The sequence below is a fragment of the Solanum verrucosum genome, unplaced genomic scaffold (assembly GCF_900185275.1).
Source record: "Solanum verrucosum unplaced genomic scaffold, falcon-dt-bn FXZP01000103.1, whole genome shotgun sequence".
Lineage (NCBI taxonomy): Eukaryota > Viridiplantae > Streptophyta > Magnoliopsida > Solanales > Solanaceae > Solanum > Solanum verrucosum.
The window spans coordinates 5,207,077-5,232,442 of record NW_026020048.1 but is presented as its reverse complement, the minus strand read 5'-3'; the positions used below and the strand labels follow the sequence as shown (position 1 = coordinate 5,232,442).

Genomic DNA, 25,366 nt, shown 5'->3' with positions numbered 1-25,366 from the left:
ATAGAGTTCCTTTTTTTTATATATTTTTTTTATGATATGAATATATTCTTAGGGCTACTTATTGAGTTTTTTGAGAAATTTGCCATAATACAAGTTTGATTTGCTGACAATTATATTTCTTTGCAAGAATTTCATAATAATTCAGTGTAGCAACTTTTAGATCATACGAAATAAAAATATTCAAAAGAAAGTATAAAGAATTTCCCTCATTAATCATTTAACCAAAAATAAAATAAAATTAGTCAAGATAATCAATATCCTAACATTCAAACAATTAATTTTATACAAATATTAATTTACATATTTATGGTATTATAATAATTTACAAATAGTAATTTAATTATGTTGATCTAATTCATAACATGTTATATATAGGATATTCATTGTTTTCTTTTCTGACGGTGCGAAACATGAACAATTTCACTGGTTATAATAATATAGATAAATTATATTTTTCAATATTTTGATTTATTTTTTTAAAATAAAAATATCAAAAGGAATTTGAAAATACACATCAGATTAATATGGAAACTACACTAAAAGAAATTTTATTTTTTTTATTAGATGACAAATAAAACCGCAGATAGTATGCGGGAAGGTGTAGCAGGGAAAACGTGAGATCTCAGAATTTTCTTCCCCTGCTTTTTAGCGGATTATTGAGATTTCTCCATTGATACTCTTCTCAATAATAATTTTAGACACCGTTTTGCCGCTTGGACATTTTACAAGCATCTAGATCTGCAGTTCCCCACTGCTTCATCCATATTACTTCTCAGGTCAGCCTTTTAATACTTTCCAATTTTATCTAAATGATGCTTTCTGCATACATTTTTGCTCCTTTTTCTGTGTTAGTGCATTGGTAATTTAGCTCTGTTGAGGTCGGTGCAATTTTAGTTAATCGTACGATCTGGTTGATACTGTAATCTGCACCTGTTTAATTTCTTTGCAGCACAACTGTTGAAGTAAGCCTAAATTCTCTTCTCGAACTTTCAAAAATTTCATTTTCTTTGCGAAACTGGTGATAAACCTCAACTACCATCGGGTTTCCAGTAGCTCATTGGAAAAAAAATAAAATGGAGGAGGGGGCAATTTCCTTTGTGCTTGTGGAAACTAAAGCTACATTGGTGTGATCAATGTGAGATGGTGATACAGAGATAGTTTATTATGATGTTTTGAAACTTTTACTAGCTTCCGTTTAATCAAATTAGCACGGTGGATCTTGCTATGACACTTTTATTTACTTGCCAGAATTTGGCATTCAAATTAGGTTTTTTTTTTGTTGATGTTAGGAGCTTTTGAAGCCAATGTTTGTGTCTTTTTTATCTTGATTCTTTAATAATGCTGAGTTACGTGATCCATATTAGTGGATTATTTATTTTGTGTTTTGTAATTGTTACTTATTGCAGTTGATGGATGAAACAGTTTAATCCCTACTTCTCAGAAGCAGAAGCGGAAATAATGGAGGGAGATATTAGTAGTGGGGCTGCAGATAATCACACGGAAGATGCTACCAAAACGGAGGCACCGTTCAATAGCTTCAATATTGAGAGTGATCATGTAAAGGATAACAGAATTTGTGATAGTCACGAACATACAGGTGATAGCCATGATGATCTTGTACAAATGCTCGTAGAACTTAATTTCCAGAATGAATATCTGAAATCTCAGATTGTGGGATGGCAAAGCATCAACATCTATTCTGATGACTCTGGTCAACAAATTAAAACGGCTGCACATGAAAATGTGGCAAGTGATAATTCAGAAGACCTTAATGAGAAGATCAAATCTTTGAATAGAGAACTTTTAGAGGAAAAGCAAACACGAGGTGCTGCAGAGGGAGCACTAAAGCATCTTCAAACTCTATACTTAGAAGCTGACACAAAGGCCCAAGAGTTGTCTGTCAAAGTTGCTGAAGGTTGTGATTTGCTTTGACTTCCATTTTCTTCTTCATGTTTGTTGAATTCAACATCAAATATAGAACTTGGGTTTTATGATAAGTTCTAAAAGTGTGGTGATGTACTTCCATTGTTAGTTGCAGATTTTTTGGTTTTCCTTTTTTAGTTTCAGTTGATAAAGAAGATATGCTATTCTGAAGTCTATAAATGGTTTGTTTGAATAGTACAACATAAGATGGATCAGGAAATAAAAGAACGTGATGAGAAGTACTCAGAGCTAGACTCGAAGTTCAACAGACTTCACAAACGGGCAAAGCAGCGTATTCAAGAGGTGCAAAAGGTAAATTCTGAGACTATCCTCTTTTATTTGATAAGTCTGATGTCTTTCATGAATTTTTCATCATAACTTGGTCAACTTTACAAAAGGTGTTTTACTTCTATAAAGCCTTCCGAGTTCTAGCAAAACCTTCTATAGATAATAATATATTCTACAACAACAAATGAAACTGGATAGAACTTTTGATTATAGATGGTTTTCATCTCCTTCAAATTTTACAACTCTTTTCTTTCTGAATCGTCCGGAGATGCAAACGAGGCTTCACTTCCATTAATCTTTCTTCGTTATATCCATCTTTATTGCCCTTCAGCTTCTTGTTGCTTTTGCACTAGGGGTCGCCCATGATATATTGAATAGGGAGTACCATGGACTGTAACTATGACATGAAACTACCTGCTAAAATAGACTTGAAAACCACATTTTTATCTTAATGTCCAAATGTAGTTCCTGTTTGTATAGAGGATTGGGTGTCTTTTGGTGAGGACCATATTTTATAGGGTTTTCCTTTTCTAGTATACCACTTGTATACATCCATGTTGACCTTGTTATTATCAATGAAATCTGTTACTTGATAAAAAAGATGCGATTAAATTTGGACATTAAGATAAAAATGTGGTGGACAAGTTATTCAAGTTGTACATTAATTGTTTACAATTTTTTTTATTTTTAAAGCAAGAATCACGATAATTAACTATTTTTTGTTGCAATTCTGTTTCTTTAGGAAAAAGATGATCTTGAGGCCCAGTTTCGTGATGTCAATGAGAAATCTGAGCGCGCGTCCTCTCAATTATCTGCATTGCAGCAAGAGTTGGAACGAAATAGACAACACGCTCAGGAGGCACTGAAAGCAATGGATTTGGATAGGCAACAGTTAAGAAGTACAAACAACAAGTATGTCCTCCTTGTGAACTTAGTTGACACTGCTCCTCCACAAGTGATTTTGATGGATTATCTGTTTATTATTTGGATTAGATTTGAAGAAAAAGAAAAAAGAACACAAAGAGATATCATCAGAGCTACCTGTCGAACAACTTCTTGATTGAGCTACAACATCACCCCTTGAGATCTTCATGTGTCGATATACTAAATGAGAAAATTACCTTTTAACATAATCACCTAGCATTTTGTCAATTTGTCTCATCTTTTTCACGTTGGAATTGCTCGCAGTAATGATAGAATATGTTTTTTCTCTTTTTTGACGGAAGTCAAGTCTTTATTAAATAGTTGCATCAGGCTTTGGAATTGTCAATTTTGTTTAGATACCAAGCTAGTTCATGTCAACTGGTCCCAGATGTTGTATCAATTTTGTTATATCAATAAAGTGATTGGTCCAAAGGCGGGTCACAGATGGATTTCTTGGTTATCAAAAAAATAAATAAATCAGTATTGCTTTTCTAAATGTGAAATTTTCTTTTGGATTTTCTAGTCATAAGATGCTTTCTATCATTATTTATTTTCAGTACACAAATTTGTTGATTTTTAGGCTCAGAGACAACATTGAAGAGCTGCGCCGTTCCTTGGCACCAAAAGAGAATGCTCTGGAGGCATCACAACAGGCACTTCTAGAGAAAGAGCAGGTGTGCAACTGTGAGAAAGTTCACATATTGTATCAAGTTAAATGCCTATAATCAGATAGTGTCGATTGTTTAATGGCTTCCTGAGTCAATCTTATGTCCTTACTTGTCTTCTAAGTATTTCTTAAATCCTTTTGGTATTTGTATTCAAGTTTATGTACATAGGTGGTGAAGCTCTAAGTTGAAGCAGGAATATACGCTGCCACATGAGCACTCCCACCTGACGCGCACACACCCGTGAAAAAAAAAGGCAGAAAAGAAGAATTAGTTGAAAGTTTTCATACTAGTAAATAGACAAGTAGATCTCCAAGAACCCATTAAAAAAATAGAGCAAGTTGATTTGGCAGTCTGGCATTTGTAACTGATCTCTCCCTCCTTACTGTTTTTCTTTTGTAAGAAAATTGTTGGTAAGTTAACTATTCAGTTTTTTTGTTCCCTAGCAAAAGGGCATCTTTAAAGCTCTTCTAATTTGTAAAAAGATTTGTCTAAGGAGACATTGCTAGGAGAGTACCATTTGCCAGCTGCAGCTCTAAGATGGTGCCTGAGAAAGCTTGTTTTGAGCATCTTTAAAGCTCTTTTAATTTGTAAAAAGATTTTTCTAAGGAGACATTTCTAGGAGAGTTTCATTTGTCAGCTGCGGCTCTAAGATGGTGCCTGAGAAAGTTTGTTTTGAGAAGAAAGGCAAGATGAAAAATAAAAAAACATAATTTAAGAAAAAAAATTAACTATAAAAAATAAAGCAGTGGACTGCAAATAACTGAAATTTGTGAGATAATTCTCATGTCAATCAAGTTAAGAACTGTTTTAAATCTCTAAATAAGCAATTTTAAGTTTCTAATTCAGATACTTGCTGGTTTACATATACGAAATTCTAGTTTTATGTACTTATTCACTAAAATATTCATGCATAATTTTATTTTTTTTAAAACAAATTTGTGCATCACTTTATCATCAATATTTATCATTTTACTCACTTCAAGATAGAGCCCGTGGATAGTCATGTTAGCTAGCCAGCTTATTAGTTTCTGATTTTAGTGTTGTTCCCTTGTGTCATTACAGATAAATGTATTTAATTCTTTTGAGATCTAGACAGTGTTAATGATAATTGTTCTCATTTGAACAAGATATCCAGTAAAAAGAATCCATTTCCCGGGTTACTCTTTTAGTATTTCCTTACTTATTGCACTCTTCATGTGTGGTGACGTTTTATGATTTCTTGTGTTTTGCATTTAGTCATCTAAAATAGATTGCCAGCTGCCTAGCAGGGTTCAGATTCAAATTAGTGTAAATCTCTGCACTTCAAGTGTAGATAGAGTGGACATAGTTTTATTCCAGAAGCAAAGACACATTTTATCTTTTAAATGGACTTGTGCGCTTTCTCGCTTTTAAATGGATAAGATTAAATAGAAGTTTATCAAGGTCTACAGAGATGCTTATTGTATTTTTCAAGGAGAAGTAGAAGATAATTTGAGGACCAGGAATCTTATGTTGACAGAAAAGGCTAGAAATAAAATGGTTGTTCAATTACGAAACCCAGGATATGTGTAAAGGTTCATGGCCTATTGTGGGTATATTTGGCCTATGTCTAAGTTCTCTCTTGATACACCTCCTGAACTTAGAGGATCTTTGCTGAATCTTGGTTTTGCAGAAGTTAGAAGAGATGCAAGCATTGCTGCAGGCAGCAGATGAGAAGAGACAAGCTTCAATTGAAGACCTCTCTTCAAAGCACCAGAAGGTACAAAGGCAGTATTACTGTTGCCCTGGTGCTTTAGCTTCCTTCTTTAGTTCTGAATGGTTAATATCTTAAATAAATTCCTCTTTTACATCAGCAAAAAGAGAGTCTGGAAGCCCAAATTGCCGAGGCATTGGCTGAAAGAAGCAAAGCAGCTGAAACAATCTCATCTCTGCGGGTAATGATTCTATTCCTAATTGTACACAGAGATGGAAGAATGCAAGAGATATAAAACAATTTCATCTTGCTCATATATATTTTGGTAATTTAATGAGGTATAGATGATCTGAAAAATGACAGATTTATATTTCTTGCTCAGTGGATTGTTGGTTCCACAACATTCTTAGGATCCTGTCTATTATGTATTAGTTGTTCAATTTTGTATCTTCTGGATATTTGGAGTTCTGATCGTGTGTTGTTCCTTGTAGACTCTGGTTGCAGAGAAGGAGTCTAAGATTGCAGAGATGGATGCAGCTTCCACTGGTGAAGCAGCAAGACTTAGAGCTGCTGTTGAAACAGTTAAAGGAGACATTATTCATCTGAAAAGTGAACACGTATGAACTAACACTTTTTCAATTTGACCTTAAAAGTCATTCAGAATTGATTCTTTTCGGTGCATGTCAGTCATTCCAACATATATTATTCCAAGACTATAAGTTGCTAAAGCTTCACTCCTTTTTTGAGATTGCCAATTTGAAAAGGAAGTTTCTGCTTCACTTGCAGTCAAGCACCAGATCACAGGCTTAGTTGTTGGGAATCCTAAATTATACTTGTTACTCTCTGCTAACCAATATGCCTTTACCAACACATGCCTTTTTAATTGAGTAGAGGTAAAAGTGGTGGATGAAAGTTCAAAATGCTAATCTTTTAAAGAATAATGTTGCAGTTGCTCCTTAGCAGTCATCTTAATCTTGATACAAGTGCCAGTTTGGGAACATAATTAAATATGTCCTCAGAATTGCCCCTTTTGATTAACAATTTGATGTGTCCCCATAAGGGTCGATTCTCAATCTCCCGTGATGTAGTCTTTCATAGTAATAGTTGATCATATGTCCACTATAACTTCTGGTTTGCTCAAGTGTTTTGTGTAATGGAGCAAATAGCTTCTCTAATTAATTTGGCATAACCATTTTCTAAATGATTTATTCTTGTCTCTGGTAAGATGTTTAATCTGCTTTGTTTGGTTTTTACTTCTGTAATGTTTTGATGCGTTTAGGAGAAAGAAAAAGAGAGTTGGGAAACCACCTGCCATTCACTCAGAACAAAGCTGGAGATTGCTGAGAGTAACTGCATCCGTGCTGAGATTGAAGCAGCCAAATTTAGAAGTATAACTCTGTATGCTGGTTAGTTACCTTGTTTAGGAGATGAATTTGGAGCTCATACTTGTTTTGACATTGTAGGTCAACTGGAGTCACAGTTATCTGCTCAGTCTCAGGTGTTAAACTCAAAAGAGGCTGAATTGATGGCGGCCAAAGAAGAGGTGATTCTAATCTCTTATTTTTCTTACCTGTATTTCTCCTCTCACAAATGTTTAGGTCCCGTTCGTTTTTATAAGATTATGACGTCTAAATCGTATACACATCTAGATATTCAATATTTTATCTAGATCTGAACGCTGAAAAACTAACATTGTTTTTTCAGCATCTGAATGTTGATAATTTATCTTTATTTTAAAACTAATAAATATAGAATTTCAAGTAAATTACTACGAATAAATTTTTATCCACAAAATGTTGGAAAATATTTATTAACAGGGAGTTAAATAAATTGTTTATTTGATGAATCACACTCTAAAAAAACTAGAAAGAAAGGTGATGATCGGCAACAGTAGTTGTAAGGTGGTGGTGGTCATGATTGTATGGGGAGATTGCCTATGATGGTTGTGCAATGGTGTCCGGTTTTGGTCAGATAGAAGTTAGTGGTAGAGGTGGTTGGTATTGGTGGTTTTGTGAAGGAGGCGGTTAGTGGTGGTGACTAGTTGTGAAGGTGCTTGGTGATTGTGGTGGTGACCGGCTATGGTGGTTGTGCAATGGAGGCTGGTGGTGGAGGTGGTTGGTGGTTGGTTAGTGGCAGTAGTTGACTGTTGTGGAGATGGTTGGTCGGTGGTATCAATGCATCTAGAGTTTTTATTGATGTCTAGATCCGAGATCCTCCTGAGGTGACAGATTAATTGAATATTGGCATCCTCCCAACCTCTTGGCAAAAAGATTATATATCAATTGGATCTATGCACTTTTCTTATTTTCTTCTTGAAATATGTGCACCAATTGCATATTTGACATTTTACTAAAAGAATCATTTGAAGCGAGAAAAGAAACAAAGAATCTGCAAGAGGTACATATATTTTGTTTGCCTTGACAGTATGGTATTTACTGATTTAAAGTTATTGAGAATTCAGGTAAAGATTTTTCTTCCAGTTGCTAGACTATGCAATGATAGAATCAGGCAATTTTAGGATGTTGAATGGCTCTTTTTAAGATGAATCTAGGATGCTGAATAGCGTGTCATTGACTTTAATTATTCCTTAAGAGTTCGGTACTAGGGAGTTAGTTGCATGAAAAGTGGCTAATATTAATTATGGGAAAGTAGCAGCGAAGGTTGACACATATGTTCTTTGTTTTATGTATCTCATGATTTCCTCTTCTATGGTAACTTGCAGATCAATCGCACTCAAAGTGAATTTTCATCTTACAAGGCTCGTGCTCACGCACTTCTTCAGCGAAAGGATGCTGAATTGGCTGCTGCTAGAGACAGCGAACAACTTAAAGCACTGGAGGAAGCATTGAAGGTGCATGCTTCCGGGTGTAACTAGTGAAATGCTTTGGCTTAACAGTTTAACATTAAGGTCATTTAATTGTTGCTAAGACATTTTGCTCTTTCAGGAAGTGGAGAAAGAGGTAATGTCAGTCTCTTCTGAAAGGGATAAAGCCCTTCAAGATCTAAAGAACACTTTAGTTAATCATGAGAAGGAACTTTCAGACAGGTAATCTGAGTTTGATGACTTGTTCAATGTCCACCTGAACGCAAATTATACGCAGTTTATTTTTGGGGTGCTTTTTCACACATTATACTCACAAACATTGACATGGACACACTCTTAAGTTCATTTACTCCCTCGGGTAAAATAGTTTTAAATCTAATTTGTAGTAGTACAGACTTTTTACAGATTTGATTTAGCTTCTTATTTACTGAAAGAGAATGAATTGACACACTTCTCCATTAAAATCATTTCCAGAGATGAAGCTTTTCGTGCTACAGAGCAACGGATCAGAAGCATGGAAATGAAGCTCAATTCTGCTTTTTCTGCCCACCAAAAAGAGAAGGAAGCATGGGAAATAAGCCTTCAAAATGTAGAAGAAACATGGCGATGTAATTATTTAGGATGATATAATAATCAGCTTTCTATTTATGAATTGCCATTTATTCAGTTTCCAGATGGAAAACTAATTTCAGATACTGTTTTGCAGTGAAATGTGATGCATTTAAAGCAGAGAGTGTGGTTACCTCTGGTGATAATGTTCAAAAAGAACTAGATGACCTCAAACAAAGCTGCAAAAAATTGAAGGTGTGATTTATAATCATCAATATGATCATAACACTTTTTAGTTTGGTGACGCCGAGTTCTTTAACTTGTAGGAAGAGCTTGATTCTTTTCGTGACCTTGCTGATAAGATGATTGAGGAGAAGGACAATGAGATCTCTAGACTTCTAGATGATAATGAGAACCTTCGCCACAAACTTCAGTCTGAACTTTTTGTAAGTGTGGAGCAGTCTCCAATCACCTATTCATACTGGTCATTCATGAATCTGCTTGAGCAATGCACCTATTTAACATGTGTATTTAGGCATTCTTTTAAAATTGTGATTTTTCTTCTGCAAATATCAGGCCGATCACAATGGCAATTCCAATACAGGTATGAAGATCTTCAGCACCTTTTAGCTCATTCTACAGTTTAAAATAATATTCTTTAATAGCTGCTTCAGTGACTTATATTGCTCTTTGAAATGATTGTACAGTATATGACAAGCAGGATCCTCTGAATTCGACTACCTCAGATGCTGATCAGCAGATTCTAGTATGGACAATTTTCTAGTTACATTACTGTGCAATATTTTCATCAGTTACTGCAAAGGGGAAAAAGGAAACCAAAGAGTGAGACAGAGATTAGTATAAGTGGCAACACTTTAAAGTCCAACCCAAACATGGTCTGACATGCTTTATGCTTTATACATGTCCTTTACGCCCTAATATACACCATCGGGACACCTTTAGCCTCCAAACGCCTCCAGAGAACATCCCTCGGGACTTTGCCATAGGCCTTTTCAAGGTCAATGAATGCCATATGAAGGTCCCTCTTCCTTTCCCTATACTTCTCCACCAATCTCCGCACAAGGTGGATGGCTTCAGTAGTCGAAAGCCCCGGCATGAACCCAAATTGATTCTCAGAAATGGACACTCCCTTCCTCACCCTCATCTCCTCTACTCTCTCCCAAATCTTCATAGTGTGGCTTAATAATTCGATACCCATGTAATTGTTATAGTTTGGATATCACCCTTGTTCTTGTACAATGGAACCATTGTACTCCACCTCCACTCGTCGGGCATTTTTTCCGTCTTAAAAATAGCATTAAACAACCCAGTCAACCATTCCACACCTGCCTTATCTGTTATATATATGAAAGAAAGAAAAAAAAGTAGTATTTGAAGTTTAAGTCGAAAAAGAATATTTGGAAATTGAAGTTGTCTCTGGACATGCATTTAACTTGGGAAAAAGTTGAAATTTTGTGAATGGATATGGGTTTTCACTTAAATTTTAAAAACTCAACTTCAAATTTTTTTTCAGAAAATCAGTCCAATGTATAACCAAACAGTGTTTTGGAAAAAAATAATTAAAAAAAGGAAAATTAATCCATGGACAAACGGCTCCTTAGTTAAGAACATTAGTTTTTAGCATTCAGAGACTCCATTTCTGTCTCACTAGTCAATGCCACTACTTAAAACCTCTTGATGCTTCAGGTTTTGGCGAGACAACAAGCACAAAGAGAAGAAGAGCTTGCTCAGTCACAACGTCACATTCTAGCCCTTCAAGTAAGTTATTCGCTCCGAGAACATCAATATTCTTAAGAGATAGTTCCCTCATTAGAGTTTGATGTCTTGATTCAGGAGGAGATAGAAGAGCTCGAACATGAAAATCGTCTCCATAGCCAGCAGGTATGTCTTTAAATAGAAGTCATGTGTCTGTCATGGCTAATTCTCTCCTTTCTTGGTGACTGGAGGGTGACTTGAGTTGTTTAGTCATGGGCATAATGTTTGAGTGGGCTTAGGCAGCTGGTTCTTGGCTTAGACAATCATATGCTTTGCTGTCCTTTTACTTGGACTTCTTCTGAATTGGATTCCCTTATAAGTTTGCCTTAATGAGTGCAGGAAGCTAAGTTGAAAGAGGAGCTTAGGAACATGGATAGATCACAGAAGAGGGAAGGGGTAGATCTGACGTATCTTAAGAATGTCATTTTAAAACTTCTCGAGACAGGTAACTTTTCAGTGTTGCAGTGAAAAGGTTTAAAATTTGTTCCCTGTAAAAACAGATTTTTTTTAGTTGAACTAATTGCTTTCATAGGTAATTATTTACATCATAATTTGCTTGAGATAAATATTTCACAGGTGAAGTGGAGGCTCTATTACCTGTGGTTGCAATGCTTCTTCAGTTCAGCCCTGAGGAGGTGATGTTCTTGTTTCCAGTAGTAAACTACTGTTTTCATTTCTAAAATATTGGTGATGGTTATGACAATATATCTCAGTAATATTCATGAATCTATTAGACCTACTCCGTTAAAATAAATACATTAAGACTTATTGTGACTTGGTACCTTTTAGCTCAAATGGTATGTATTTGCACTGCAGGTATAGAGAACTTAATTCTGATAATCATCTTATTTTGCTATTAATTGCAAAATCTGGTTCTATCAAATGATTAGAAATTGAAAATGTGCTATAACTTGACTAGGTTTCAAATAAATTTAATTGGAAGGCATATGCAGACAAACCTTTTTGTATTTATCGTTCTCCTGCTGATATTTACTATGTTGATTATCATATATCAATAGTGAGTAAATCTACAGGAGTGTAATATAACCTGAAAACCTCATGAGTTTACTCATGCATTTGCAGATGCGGAAGTGCCAACAAGCCTATCGCTCCTCTATAGAAGCTCAAGCCAGCCCAGCAAAAGATACATCAGGATCTGGGAGCTCACTATTTTCTAGATTCTCATTTTCTTAACAGCCAATGAGGGCTGCAGAGATGCTTCCCAAATGTTGTCTAATCCAGCTTCAGTAGATTGGATAGTCTGGAGCAGACGTGGAAGGAGAGATACAGTAGAGGAATTTTTTGTGTTCTTATGTAATTAACAAAGAAATGCCTTGTGCAAAGAATTTTCTTTTTGTTGTATAGAAGTGATGCAAAGGAAGAACAAAACACAAGCATGAGTAGGCATCCCTTGTCGTTCTTCACATGATATGTATACCAAAGGTATTTCGTTCTTCCTTTTTTTTTTTTTGTTTAATTGGGTGTAGAGAAAGGAGGAAGAGCACATATTTTTAGAAATTGTAAAATTTTGGTAGTAAATATCGCGTAAGGAAATCAATTGAACTGATGACTTCCCTAGAACTTCAATACGGTGAAGCTTATTAAAAATAACATCTTTACAAAGATATATATTCACCATATTTTGAGAAGAGCCACTACCTTCTTAACTTCTTCGTGATTATAGTTTTTGGTTTCCCAAAATCTCCGAGGAAAAAGGAAAAACGATGAATCCCCAATAATTATACTAGTTAAATTGAAAAGGAACTTGAAAATTTTCATCCAGCATCTATAGTTGGAATTTTAAAGTTGAATTGCAATAGATGTGATATATATTAAATACCCCTAGACTAAAAAAATAGAGTAAAATCGTATGTTATACATAATTTGATAATACGATGTCTTTAGCCAGGCAGTAAACATGCCACTTGGTGAGACGCAATGTACCTTCCATTGCTGTGATTGGCAACCAAGTAGTCTTACTTACCCCTTGGCAGTTTCCATCAACATTGCTCACAATGTCTTTTTTTATATAGACACCAAAGGCAAGGGAAGTTGGTCTTGAGTTGTTAGTATTTAAATATCTGAAATCAGGAAGATGCAAACAACTTTGTTTGAACTTGTAGACTACATCTTAAAAAATGAAGCATTGACAATAGCACGTCACTAGTAAAGTTTACATCACTGTCTAGTGTACTAGTTGAGGTTGGTGAGATAGACAACGATTGGTACTTTAATGTTATTAGTATTTGACAAATAAGTTTTACTAACTTGAATTAGAATATTTAACTTCCAATACCTCAACTTTAAGAGGTTGAGGTTTGTAACTTATTCCACCAATATACATTTATCTATTTCTTTTATTTTTTAAAAAGAAGTAGTGCTAAGTTCTGAAACACAAATAATTTGTCGTGATTCTCTTTTACACGCCCACCCGACCAAAACAAATGATTTTTTTTGGAGGTGTGGAACTATGCAACAAGTTACAAGTCAAACAGGGGAATCAAGGGTGTGATGTTCTCTTTCATGATTCTGTAACATCAATAAATAATATGGCAAGAAGAAATTTCAGCCTACTTATTCAACCATATTGCAATTTTTCCTCATAAAATGGAGTGAGTGCTGCTCAACAATGAACCCAAAAACCAAAAAGAAAATACTTTTTCATTAAACTTCTAATAGGACTAAGTAATAGTTTCCATATTTCTAAAAAAACTCCTAGAAGTACACAAGAATCAATAGGACCAACACATACTCAAGTGTTGTCATTCAGACTCTCTCTCAACTCAAATAAACCAACAGAACATAAAGGCACAAAAAAGAAAATTATAAAGGGTTGCAAATATTAAAAGCCAAAAGCATAGAAGAAAAATACTAGTATAACCAGAACAAGATAGTTTTAACCATGCTTAGCTTGGAACTCCTTCATGAAAGCTACCAACTTTTCAACTCCAGCCAAAGGCATAGCATTGTATATTGAAGCCCTCATTCCACCAACAGACCTATGTCCCTTTAGCTGCACCATCTTCTCACCAGCAGCTGTCTTCACAAATTCAGCTTCCAATTCTGGTTTAGCCAATGTAAATGGCACATTCATCAAAGACCTCACTGATTTCTCAACTGGGCACCTGTAAAATCCATTGCTAGAATCAATAGCATCATACAAAATCTGAGCTTTCTTCTGATTCTTCTTCTCAACCTCTACTAATCCACCTTGATCCAACAGATCTGCAAATACAAGCCCACACATGTAAATCCCATAACAAGGGGGTGTGTTATACAATGAATTGTTCTCAGCATGGATCTTGTAATCCAACATCACAGGTGTACTTTCCTGTGCATTTCCAATCAAATCTTTCCTTATAATCACAATGGTAACTCCAGATGGACCAACATTTTTCTGTGCACCAGCGTAAATGATACCAAATTTAGAAACATCTACTGGTTTTGAACAGAAATTGGAGGACATATCAGCAACAAGAATGGTTTTCTCGTTAAGGGGTGTTGGGTAATTCTTGAATTCAACCCCATGAATAGTTTCATTGGCGCATATATGCAAATACTTGGCATCTGGGTTTTGTACCAACGAATCAAAATTCGGGATCTTGGTGTATTTTTCCGATTTGCCACTCCAAATGACATTGGGTTTGCTGTATTTAGCTGCTTCTTTGTAAGCCTTGTCACCCCATGAACCGGTGACGATGTAATCAACGGCGTCATCCGGTGAGCAGATGTTGAGAGGAATGGCGGCGAATTGGGTGGTGGCCCCACCTTGAAGGAAAAGAACGGCGTATTCATCAGAGATATTAAGAAGGGTTCTCAGATCTGATTCTGCTTTTTGAATAATGGAAAGGAATTCTTTGCCACGGTGGCTCATTTCCATAACGGACATGCCGGAGCCCCGCCAGTTAACGAGGTCGGCTTGGGCTTTTTGGAGGACATTTTCCGGGAGGGTGGCGGGTCCGGCAGCGAAGTTGAAGACCCGATCTGAGGAGGTGGAAGAGGGTGTTTGGAGGGGGGTGGTAGTTGTGGAGGCGGCGGCTGAGCAGGAAATGGACATAGATTTGTATGTAGAGGTTAGGGTGGTGGTGGGGTGGACATGGGTGGAGGGGAAGGCGGCGATGTGGGTGGCGGATTTGAGGGTTTGGTAGTTCTGGCGGGTGGTTTTGTTGTTAAGGAGGAAAGATTGGGTGGTGGCAGCTGACATAGCCATGGCTGCAGATTGCTTGTTTGCCTTTTTCTTCCCTTTAGAGACTCTGTGTGTAGAGAGGGTTGGGCGATGCAGGGAAAAAAGGAGAAGTTGGTGTGTTATTTATACAGCAGTACTAGGGAAATGTGGAAAATTTGACACACATGGTCGTTTGCTAAAATAAATTATTCATGTATTTAATTTTTGTGTGACTTACGAATATTTGGTAGACACCAGACAGGCAAGAAATAAGTCATTTAATTGACAATTTTAAAAACTCACATAACTAATACATTATACATATATAAGTTGGGAGAAAATTTATAAATTACGGTAGTTATATGAATTTCTGTATTATCAACCAAACATCCTAGTTATATGAAAATTAATACATGAATAACTACCAAATGATTCATAACTGCATAACTCTAATCACCTATTAAACTATCTCTAAGGGTGTGTTTGGTACAAAGTGAAATGTTTTATATGTGAAAATATTTTTTATTATTTATTTTTCTTGTATTTGATATTTCCTTCGTTCGACAGCAACTGACGTTTTAGTTTTTTCATTTTGTATCAAATTAAGTCGCGTTTGATTTTATTCTTTCAATAATATCTTTGTTTACATAACAAAAAACTATTAATTATAATATTTTTTCTTTAATTAAGAATAAGTTTGTGAAAATATATTTTTATTGTTTAGGATTGAGTAGTTTTTTAAGAGGTGTATTCAAGCTAAAAGTACTGATTATTTTGAAACAGAATAAGTACACAAGTAGAAAATATTATTTCAAAAAGATTAGTAGTGAATAATTGAGGCAAACACCATGTGTTTGGAGGTAAAGTAGTGTAGTGGGATGTAGTAAAGTGTGTTGGAGGATGGAGATGAGATGTAAATTTATTTTGAAGTAAAAAAAAAAAAAACTTATTTTTGTAAAATCTTTGAATAACCAAATATGAAGAAAAAAAATTAAAATACCAAACACATCCTATGGTGAGTGCCCCCACCCAAATCAAACTAAGATAGTCAACTAATACTCCTGTAAAGTAGATTTGGAGTTCTTATTTAGTACTCGCCCGTTTCACACCTCATTTCCTTTTTAGTTAGTTTAAAAAAGAATGATCTTTTTCTTTTTTTGATAATATTTTACTTTTTACTTTTTGCTTTTCACGTGGCATGTTTAAGATCACACAATTAAGGGCAATTTTGTACATTTGACATAACTTTAATTTAGGACCACAAAATTCAAAAGTTTTCTTTAATTTCTTAAACTTTCGTGCCAAGTCAAATCAGACCACTCTTTTTGAAACGGAGCGAATAGTAATTATTGAATAGAAGATTCTCACTAATATTCTTATATTGTTAATTTTAGTAATACATTCGATTTTTTTGAATGACTAGATCTAATTATATGCTTCTAATTATTTTTTAAAACATATTTTACAATATAATATAAATCAAGTAATTTATTCTACTCTGGCTAAACTTATCAAATTTTGTTCAAATATGTATAACTAGTCCAATTGGTCAAATTTTAGATTTGTTAAATACATTGCTGACTCAACTTCTATACAACCAAGTTAAATTATTTAGAATTTTGGATCAATTTGACACATTTTGAACTTTACGTAACTTAAATTGATTAGCAAAATCTTAAAGAAATATGATTATTTTTTTTCCTAAGTTGATTCAACTCATTTGCGCCGCCCCCCCCCCCCCCCCCCATCCCCCCGCCCAAAATGTCATTTATTCACTTTTTTATGTATACATTTCTTTAAAAATTATATGTCTTATCTATCAAGATTAAAAATGGAAGAGTTTTTTGAAACTTTGTACGTAATATTTATATTTTCTTAAAAATAATTTAAGAATAAAATAGGGGAAAATTACATTTATTCTATTTTGATTTGTAAATCGATAAATAATTTAAGGAAAAACTTTTTAGTAATGTAAATAAATAATAAGAAAAAAGGTTTGAAATATATCTGAACTTTGATCGAAATTATTGTAACAATATCGAACTTTGGAAAGGACCTTTTACCCCTGCACTATTTAATATGTATTTTAAAGGTATATATGTGCCCACGTGGACACGTTACTATTTATAATTATGCAATATTTATAATGTTCACATGAGCACATATATACCTTTAAAATATACTATTAAATAGTGTAGAAATAAAAGGCCCTCCATAAAATTTTATATCATAACAGCAATTTTGATCAAAGTAGAAATATTTTCAAACCCTTTTTCCCAAAATAATATGAAAGGGAGAGAGTATAACAAATGTATATATAGACTATTTTCGAAACTAAAATATAAAATTTAAAGCGGCAGCCGAATCAAAAAAGGTAACTTTAACCTTTTCACTACCCATTTTAATGCCTCATGTTAAGAGAATAGCTTGGAAAAAAAACTGGAGGGTCCCAAAAGGTAGGCGAAATACTATATTTTTTTTAAAACATTTTGTGATGTTCGATACTTGTATTGAAATTTTAATTAAATTTAAATTATAGGCTTAAATTTAAATTTTTTGATTAATGATGAACAATCTCACTATTATATTACGATCGATGTTGGCAAAAGTAGGTGGAATACTTAAAAAAGTCTTATTAGTGAGGTTGGTGACAAAAGTAGGGACCAATTTTCAGTGAACACTTCTTTATTACGTGTATGCAATCTAAATTATGTGTTAACATGTACTAATTGATTATACGAAAAAATTACTATGAAGTAGTGTCGTGCTATTATGACAAGAAAATGTGTTTGTTGTCCATGTATTTGGCATATTAAGTCAAATTGTACCTAGGATTATGAGAACAAATTATATTTTTGTGGCTATACGAGATATAATATATGACATGGATTCTTCAACACTAGATGAATTTGAATAAAAAAATTATTACAATTTTAATATTTTTATATAGAACTATAAGAGAAAATAAGGATATTTTTATTATTTTTTATTCATGTTAGAAGCTAGGTGCTTTCTTAAACTAAAAAAATAAATCAGTGAGGTTGGTGAATGATGTCGTCAAGGAGCAGTATATTGATAGTAAAACTTTTATTAAACTATCTTTATAAGTGACGTATGAGGAAAAATAATAAAGTTATATTGATTTGTTAGATTGAACAAGTAAATGCAAAAATGAAGCAAAGTATAAATGAAATGGTGGGAATGAAAAAAAATTAGTATATGGTCAGAAAATGGAATGGAGGGAGCAGAGAAGCGAATTGGGCAATTGGCAGGTGCTTTTAACAATTGTGCCACCTGACTGCTTCACTTTTAATAAAAATTTCGGATTTGAGCTTCAGAGAAAATTACATTGGAATAGTCATCCCTTAATGGCCATCCGAATTTAATCGGTACTCCATCGGACACGGAATGGGAAAAAAAAGACATTTGGTTTCCTTTTCTTTTTAGAATATACTTGACCAAAATACTTGTCCTCCAAGCATTTGTTTTTCTCATTTGACAGGCATCACAGCCCATTAAGATTGTTGGACTTTATATCAGCCCACAAATGGACGCCCCCTTATGAAAACAGCAATTCTTGGTCTTTTTTGGTTCGTCACCTGGAGTTCGGTATCCATTGGAGTCGCAACTAAATCCGCATTCTAAAAAGTCCCACATAAATGCTTTCTAACCCGAGACCTTGATTAAGGAAGGAGGAGTGAGTTACTTGCCAGTGTCTTCACAATCTTGATGAAAAAACCCAAGAGAGCACAAGCAAATTCAATAAATAACCAACTCAATAAGCAAAAACCACTCTGAGAAAATTGTGAAAAGTTTGACTTTTTATTTCTGTTTGTAAATGAAAAACTGTAACTGAAACTGAAAATCCAGGCATGTTCAAATGTTGATGAACATAGTAAAAGTGCAACAACAATGAACTCTATAAAAAGAAATAATGAAATTCCCCGGGGCAACCACAGTTGCTAAGTTATCTTTTTTCCTATAAATTCTCCATTACCCCAATATATCCCCAATTGCATATAAAGTTAGTAATAACTGTACATGCCCCTCTTTTCTCCTCTATTGTTGTGTCTGCTGCACAAGAAAATGGGCAGGCTCACACTTGGCTGAATAACCAAATTTCGATATGCTGTATTTCCTATGTACCCCTGTTAGTTTCCCTGTTGCTGCCTTCTGGTGGTAGCCAACAATCAATCTCGAGCACTCCCTAAACAGCAAGAAAAAGAAAGAAATAAGTAACTAAATAAGAAGAGCAAGGTGTTGAGTTGGAAGATTGGAGTTTGTAGACTTACAGAAGTTGATCTTCTGAGTAAGTTGTGTGCACCTCGCACGTCTTGCTCCACTGCTGGACACCGTAGAGTGTGGTCTGAGCTGTATAGATTGCTGCAGCTGCTATGAAGGATGGTGGAAATTTGAGCATTTCATACTCCACAAGGCAAAGCTCAACCAACATGAAAGACAGAAGCTCAAGCTGTTTAAAGCCATTGAGTAAAAGTTAGAGAAATATCAATATTGTGTTCGTTACATGTAAAAACAAGTATTGTACATTCAGAACTATCAGCTACTAACCTTCCTATCACATTGAGCAGCCTTGAGATATCTTCGCATAAAAACATATGCAGTTGGGACTGACATATTAAACTGCAGTGTGTTGAGCATCATGCTTTCCTGCATGATATGGAAAAAAACGTCTTTATATTATATACTAAACGTAGAGCAAAGTATACTAATTACAGCTATTATGAGAGACCAGAATTTACCATTTCAAGAACCTCCTTCCTTGTATAGGCTTTGTCCGAAATTAACACCAGATCCTCCACCAGTGGAGCACAAACCTCCTCATACTTGCATGCTAGTAGCATTGCAACTAATCCAACAAGCTGAAGCTTCTTTCTAACAATACCTTGCTTCTCCAAGAAGCGGTCAATCAAATTGACGGTCAGGAACAACGTCTCTTCCCTGAGCTCAAACTTGTGATGCACCTGTTGATCAGAATGAGCAAGTATTAATTGCTATACTTTGAAGAAATTTATCAACTTAGAAGAGGGAACATTTACTTTACCTCAATTAGCCAGTCAATCAAGATAGATCGCATTCTCTCGTTGATGTCAACCTGTTGTGCCATATAGTTTGGAGAAGCACAGCTATAAACCTGAATATAATGGACAATGATTTTATCATTCCCAAACACATACATTGACGAACTTCAACTCATAAACATAGATGCTACCATTTGAAATAAATAAAAGCAACTATAGGATCTATCCTAGTAAAGTTGTATAAACAGTGGAAAAAGGTGTGATATGTCGGATCTAACTAATGATTTTTAAAAATTGGCGGACATTCAAATGCATCATAACCTTACTAACAATTGAAACTCACATCAGACAAAGCTATAAACATTTAATTAAGCAGATAATCTTATGAATTAAGGATCTATGCAACTGTTCACCAGTAAGTTACTGAGCTAAACTAACCTCCATTGTTCTGTAGTTAGCAAACAAATCTCCCACATATTCAACAGCTGCAAGATGGTTCTTTGCATCATCACCGTCGATATCTATTACAGCCTCTTCAAAGATATCCTCCATTTCAACCTCCTGAATAATTAATGATGTCTTTAATGATCAGCTCATTAATTAAAAACATACACATTAATATACTAGTATTAATTAATGAAAGTTTTAAAAGACAGGATTATTTTTGTTACCATTTGATCCTTGCCCTTTGACACTTTTTCAGTTTGCTCCAAAGACATAGGGACAGGCTTATCATTAGCTGCCTCATTCTCCTCCATATCATCCTCCCAGACACTGAAACTTTCAGCTGCTATCTTAGGTTTCTTGTTTTCCTGTTCAAAAAAATCGAAGATTATTAATGTCCCAAAGTTATTTATAAACTATACATCTGAGTGATCAACAAAGGTAAAGTCCAATTCATTAAAAGCTTGTACCTCTGAACTGTGTTTCTGGGAGCTAGCAATTTGTGCTGCATATTTCCTTCATTGACAAATTAAGTTGTATAAAAGTATCAGTTTATTGAACATCAAATGTAAATTCAAAATAAGCAAAACAAAGATGGAACAACAACATACTCAATGTAATCCCACGAGTGGGGCAAAAAACAAAGATGGAGCAACGTTCTAATATTTTTTAATGTCTAACCTCGTGATGGGTCGATGACCATGAACAGGAAGATTCTTGTCACAGATTCCATTTTCACTGAGAAAAACAAGAAAATCACCAAAATGAGCTAAAGAACTAGTAACAAAAAATGATAAAGACTCAACAAATGATCAAAGATTCTAATCTAAAAGATTAAAGCTGAAGATTAATTACTCAGATAATCCTCTCTTGTTAACAACACAAGGATATCCCTGACCACCCACTAAATTCTGATTAATCGCTCCCAAAACCCTTCGGTTGCTTCTTGTTTCCACTCCAACAACCTTTCTGGTAGCCATTTCAGCCCCACCTTTCACTTCACAATGACAAGAGAAAAACAAATCAGAAACTCACTTATCACAAACTAGCAACTTAACACAGAAAAAAAAAAACAGGATTTTATACCTTGAACAGCAGATGGCTTAATCAAGGCAGGTTTGTTCTCATCAGTGATTGCCATTTCTTTTTCTTGATTACTAAAACCCCCAAATCAAGAATGAAAAAAAAAATACAATTTTTAACCTTCTTCTTCAGTTACCCCCTCCACCAAGATTGAATCTTTATCAATCTTGATAACTGAAAAACCCCAACTCAAGAATGAAAAAAAAAAAAACTAGAATCTTTAACCCTCTCCAAGATTGAATCTTGATCAATCTTGATTACTGAAAAAACCCAAATCAAGAATGGAAAAAAATAGAATCTTTAACTCTCTTCTTCAGTTACCCTCCACCAAGATTGAATCTTGATCAATCTTGATTAAGAAGAACCAATGAAGAAACAAGAGAGTTGTGAAAAAAGTTTAAACAAATGGAAAGAGGGGGAAGAAAGATAGAGAATGTGAGAAAAAAATGGGAATGTGTCTGGTTAAAAATATAAAAAAAAACACAATACAGATAGACAAAATCTCATTCTTATATTCAAATGAAACGGCTAGTAAAAAAAAAGGGCCGTTGGATTCAATTAAGCATGACTTTTACAGTCCAGCTAGGTAACAACGGTCACCTAAAAGCTGATTTGTTATGACAAGTAGACGTTGCTTTCAAATTAGTGTAAGAAATTAGTTAGTAGTAGTGTAATAGTGGTATAATCTTAATTAACTTACTATAATTAAATGTTGAACTCATTTAATAATATCTAACTTATTGAGATTTGCACTTTTAGAAGACCCATTCTATACGCTCTTGCCCACTTTTACATTTTTGGGCTTTTTGGGAATAGGGCTCCACTTATTTTGGCTCCTCTTACTAATATAGTTTCAAGAAAATATGATGAAACTTTTTGTGGAATGTGACAAAATATGAACTAATATTGCACTAAATTTTGTGTGTGAAATGACTTGTACCCTTTTCCTTTATTTGTCTATGTTTTAGTGTTAGTTGAAAATGTGCATGTTATGATTAGTTAATTACTTTATCCGTCCATTTTTAATTAATGTTCGGTATTAATTTGACACATTTCTAAAAAATAAAGTGATAAATAAAATGATAATTATATCATGTATTATATCATCCTTTAAAGATAATAAGTTTAATATTTTGAAATGACTTTAGTTAAGAACAGGGGTAAATTAGGAATTAAGTGATAAATTATCTCTTAATTTTCTAAACTAGATAAGTAAAAATGAATAGTGGGAGCTAGTTAATCTTTGTTGTTCGTAGGCACTTAGTAATTCGTTGAGATGTATTTGCTATTTCAATCTTAATTATGTGTAATACGTTATCTAGTAATTTATGACAACCAAATTATAAACTCTGAGAACTACTTATAGAAAAGAAAACCCTATTATACATGATACAATTATTACTGCTTTTGATGATTGCACATGAGACTTACTAAAGACAAACGCATTAACCTTATTAAAATTGTGTTTATTACTTATTATTGGTTAGTTAACTAATTTTTGCTGTTCGTACATAATACGAATGATTTGTCAAAATGAATTTAGAATTTCAATCTTAATTATGTATAATAATATGTACTTATAACACTTATGCATTGGATGAATTGCATATAATTATTGATTTACGAAAGACTAGTTAGGCTTTGTCGTTCGTACGTAATTAATCAATGACTCATTAAAATGTATTTATAATTTCAATCTTGATTATGTACAATATGTTATTATCTAGAAATTTATGATAACGTAATTATAAATTCGTGTAACTTTAAAATAAAACAACCCTATGTACAACTATTATGGCATTGAATGAATTACGTAACAAATAGTTTTGAATCATGTTTGATAGGTATATAATGAATTTCTTCATACAAAATCTAGAATTTTATGACAACGTAAATTATAAATTTATCAGAATAACTTTAAAATGAGATAATCATACCATACAACTATTATGACATTAAATAAATTACACAACATACACTTACTAAAGACAAGTGCATTAATTCAACCATGCTTGATATACAATATTTAAAATTGAATAACCTAATGGAAAATATTTTCTAAGTACTTCAGAGACCTGTTACAAAATATCCGTTAAATTTATGACAATATGGTTCATAACTGATATTAACTTTATTAAATGTGACAACCCATTACAATTGTTACACCACAAAGTTAAATAATGTCAAATTAATTTTCGCATTGACTTGAACCATGTTAACGTTATTGAAGTTGGCTTGTAAATTTAATTGAGATAAAATAGATTACTCGTTTATCTGTAAGATTTAATTTTGAAACTAGATTTAATCACACACAAAAGTTAACATTGATAGTTGATTATCATGAAGTTAAATAGATTTGCAACCTTGATTGCAAAATTTAGGAATATTAAAGAAGTCGAATAACGTAACTACGGAATTATAAGGTCAAGCCATGCATGCACAGATAGAAGATAAAGAAGATTAATTTTTATTTTAAAAAAAGAATTCATTAGTTAATACTCAATTTGTTTCAATTTGTTTGGTTTGATTCGGAGTATGAGGATCAGAGTTACTAATTTTTAATGTAAATTCGGACAAAAGTTTTTTATAAAAAAAACAGTACATATTTAGAAATAATATAAAGAGTATTGGTTAGAATAATTAATAATTAAAAATACACAGAAAATATTATGGTCAAACAGATACTATTTGACTCTCCAAATAGTAATTAAGAAAATAAATTTGAATTGCTAAGCATTAATTGAAAAATCAATACAGTAGATACACTATAAAATATAAATTGCTAGAATTTACAAATACTAGCTTTACCAATTCTTAATTCGAAATTCAAATTCCTAGTTTTAACTTTTATAATTGATTTAACAGTAAAGGAGAAAATAAAATTCATATGTTATAAACGAGTAGTTTTTCCCCTTAATCTTATCAGTTAGATATTGCAAAAGTTTTTGCATTAATTGTGTAGGCTGTAGCACAAACAGTATTTTAAGGCAAGGTTTATGACATTGCCTTTTTAACAAGATATAATTTTAATATTTCAATCGGGAAGTGCTAAATGGCCAGAAAATTTGGTCAGAATTTGCCAGAAAATTTGGCAAGAATTTGGCCAGAAAATTAAAAAAAATTATAATATTTTTTATTTTAAAATAAACTGATCTTTTTTCCATTTTTTAATTAAAAGGTATTAAAATTAAAAGGATAAAAATATTTAAAAATATAAAATATCATTCTGACCAAATTTTTTTTTCCATTTCAATCTACATACAAGGATACTATTTACTATTGGTATTACAAAACAAACTTGAAAGAAGTCTCTCTCTCAGGCGTTTCTTAATTAACATACACTGAAAAAAATTAATTATTATTTTCACTATCTATTTTGCATGTCATATTTTTTCTTACACCGTCTCTTAAAAAAATATTAACTAAAACTCTAAAAGAACAATATTTACTCTTTAATTTCAATTTAATGCTATTCTCTTTTACAACACTTTAATCTCTCTCCATTTATTGAGAAGTAGTGAAGATGGAAATAAATAATTAGTTATATCTTAATTTTTTAAAATAACAGTTATTTTTAATAAATACGAAAATTAAAATGGATCGGAAAAAGTAAAATGGGTTTATGAGCATAAATATGGAGGTTCATAAACGGAAAGCCATAAACTTTTTTTACTACCGTCGATTGTATTAGTTTAAGAAAAAATCCTTTTAGCAAGAAAATTTAAAATCCTCTTGCAAAATCACTGTGTGCCTTTTGGTCTGCAAGTGATTTATGAAATTTACTATATATTAATTATTGTCTTATATGTGTGCATATAATTAGTGTAGCAGGCATGTGCCGACATGCTTTATAATGTCAATTTTTAAAGTGTTATCTCCTCTTCAGGATTGAATTAAAGTTATAATCCAATAATTTTATACCTGAGAATGGGGAAACTTCCTTTCTTCTTCTTTTTTTTTTTAAAAAAAATATTTCTCGCTCGATATTTGATATCTAAGTTTAGAATTTAA

At 33.3% G+C, this 25,366-nt stretch overlaps 4 protein-coding genes across 5 annotated transcripts in view; 2 read left to right on the top strand and 2 right to left on the bottom strand.

The window, feature by feature from the left end:
- LOC125822796 (catalase isozyme 2) overlaps positions 1–25,366 on the top strand; it is a 184,115-nt gene that overhangs the window by 83,436 nt on the left and 75,313 nt on the right. The window lies entirely within an intron of this gene.
- Positions 593–12,163, top strand: LOC125822786 (protein GRIP). Of its 2 annotated transcripts, none has more exons than XM_049502247.1 (22): positions 593–776; positions 1,407–1,915; positions 2,120–2,235; positions 2,954–3,123; positions 3,716–3,809; positions 5,455–5,541; positions 5,636–5,716; positions 5,967–6,092; positions 6,755–6,863; positions 6,939–7,018; positions 8,198–8,326; positions 8,421–8,521; positions 8,774–8,907; positions 9,006–9,103; positions 9,175–9,294; positions 9,425–9,452; positions 9,556–9,614; positions 10,556–10,627; positions 10,703–10,750; positions 10,964–11,069; positions 11,201–11,259; positions 11,708–12,163. In XM_049502247.1, exons 2-22 carry the CDS (start codon positions 1,414–1,416, stop codon positions 11,816–11,818), a joined length of 2,430 nt encoding a protein of 809 aa, XP_049358204.1. In that variant the 5' UTR covers positions 593–776; positions 1,407–1,413; the 3' UTR covers positions 11,819–12,163. The 2 variants fall into 2 exon arrangements, with proteins under 2 accessions (XP_049358204.1, XP_049358205.1); XM_049502248.1 differs by having other exon boundaries at positions 665–776; positions 1,423–1,915; positions 11,708–12,075.
- Positions 13,255–14,922, bottom strand: LOC125822804 (phosphoserine aminotransferase 2, chloroplastic-like). The gene has a single exon (XM_049502264.1). The coding sequence runs from the start codon at positions 14,832–14,834 to the stop codon at positions 13,521–13,523; it is 1,314 nt and encodes a 437-aa protein (XP_049358221.1). The 5' UTR covers positions 14,835–14,922; the 3' UTR covers positions 13,255–13,520.
- On the bottom strand, positions 18,664–21,790 carry LOC125822806 (G2/mitotic-specific cyclin-2-like). Its single transcript, XM_049502265.1, has 11 exons — positions 21,359–21,790; positions 21,128–21,269; positions 20,954–21,010; positions 20,743–20,788; positions 20,500–20,640; positions 20,267–20,389; positions 19,852–19,941; positions 19,550–19,771; positions 19,359–19,457; positions 19,082–19,260; positions 18,664–18,996 (listed from the first exon to the last, which is right to left on the bottom strand). The coding sequence occupies exons 1-11, from the start codon at positions 21,411–21,413 to the stop codon at positions 18,849–18,851; spliced, it is 1,302 nt and encodes a 433-aa protein (XP_049358222.1). The 5' UTR covers positions 21,414–21,790; the 3' UTR covers positions 18,664–18,848.

What these genes read in the sequence shown, in the direction of transcription:
- LOC125822786 (XM_049502247.1), top strand. Translation starts at nt 1,414, where the DNA reads ATGAAACAGTTTAATCCCTACTTCTCAGAAGCAGAAGCGGAAATAATG. An exon ending in AACTTCAGTCTGAACTTTTT is followed by an intron (nt 9,295 to 9,424) that starts GTAAGTGTGGAG and finishes TGCAAATATCAG; the next exon opens with GCCGATCACAATGGCAATTC. An exon ending in GTCACATTCTAGCCCTTCAA is followed by an intron (nt 10,628 to 10,702) that starts GTAAGTTATTCG and finishes GTCTTGATTCAG; the next exon opens with GAGGAGATAGAAGAGCTCGA.
- LOC125822804 (XM_049502264.1), bottom strand. Translation starts at nt 14,834, where the DNA reads ATGGCTATGTCAGCTGCCACCACCCAATCTTTCCTCCTTAACAACAAA.
- LOC125822806 (XM_049502265.1), bottom strand. Translation starts at nt 21,413, where the DNA reads ATGGCAATCACTGATGAGAACAAACCTGCCTTGATTAAGCCATCTGCT. An exon ending in CTAACTACAGAACAATGGAG is followed by an intron (nt 19,942 to 20,266) that starts GTTAGTTTAGCT and finishes CATTATATTCAG; the next exon opens with GTTTATAGCTGTGCTTCTCC. An exon ending in CTGCTCAATGTGATAGGAAG is followed by an intron (nt 19,261 to 19,358) that starts GTTAGTAGCTGA and finishes GGCTTTAAACAG; the next exon opens with CTTGAGCTTCTGTCTTTCAT.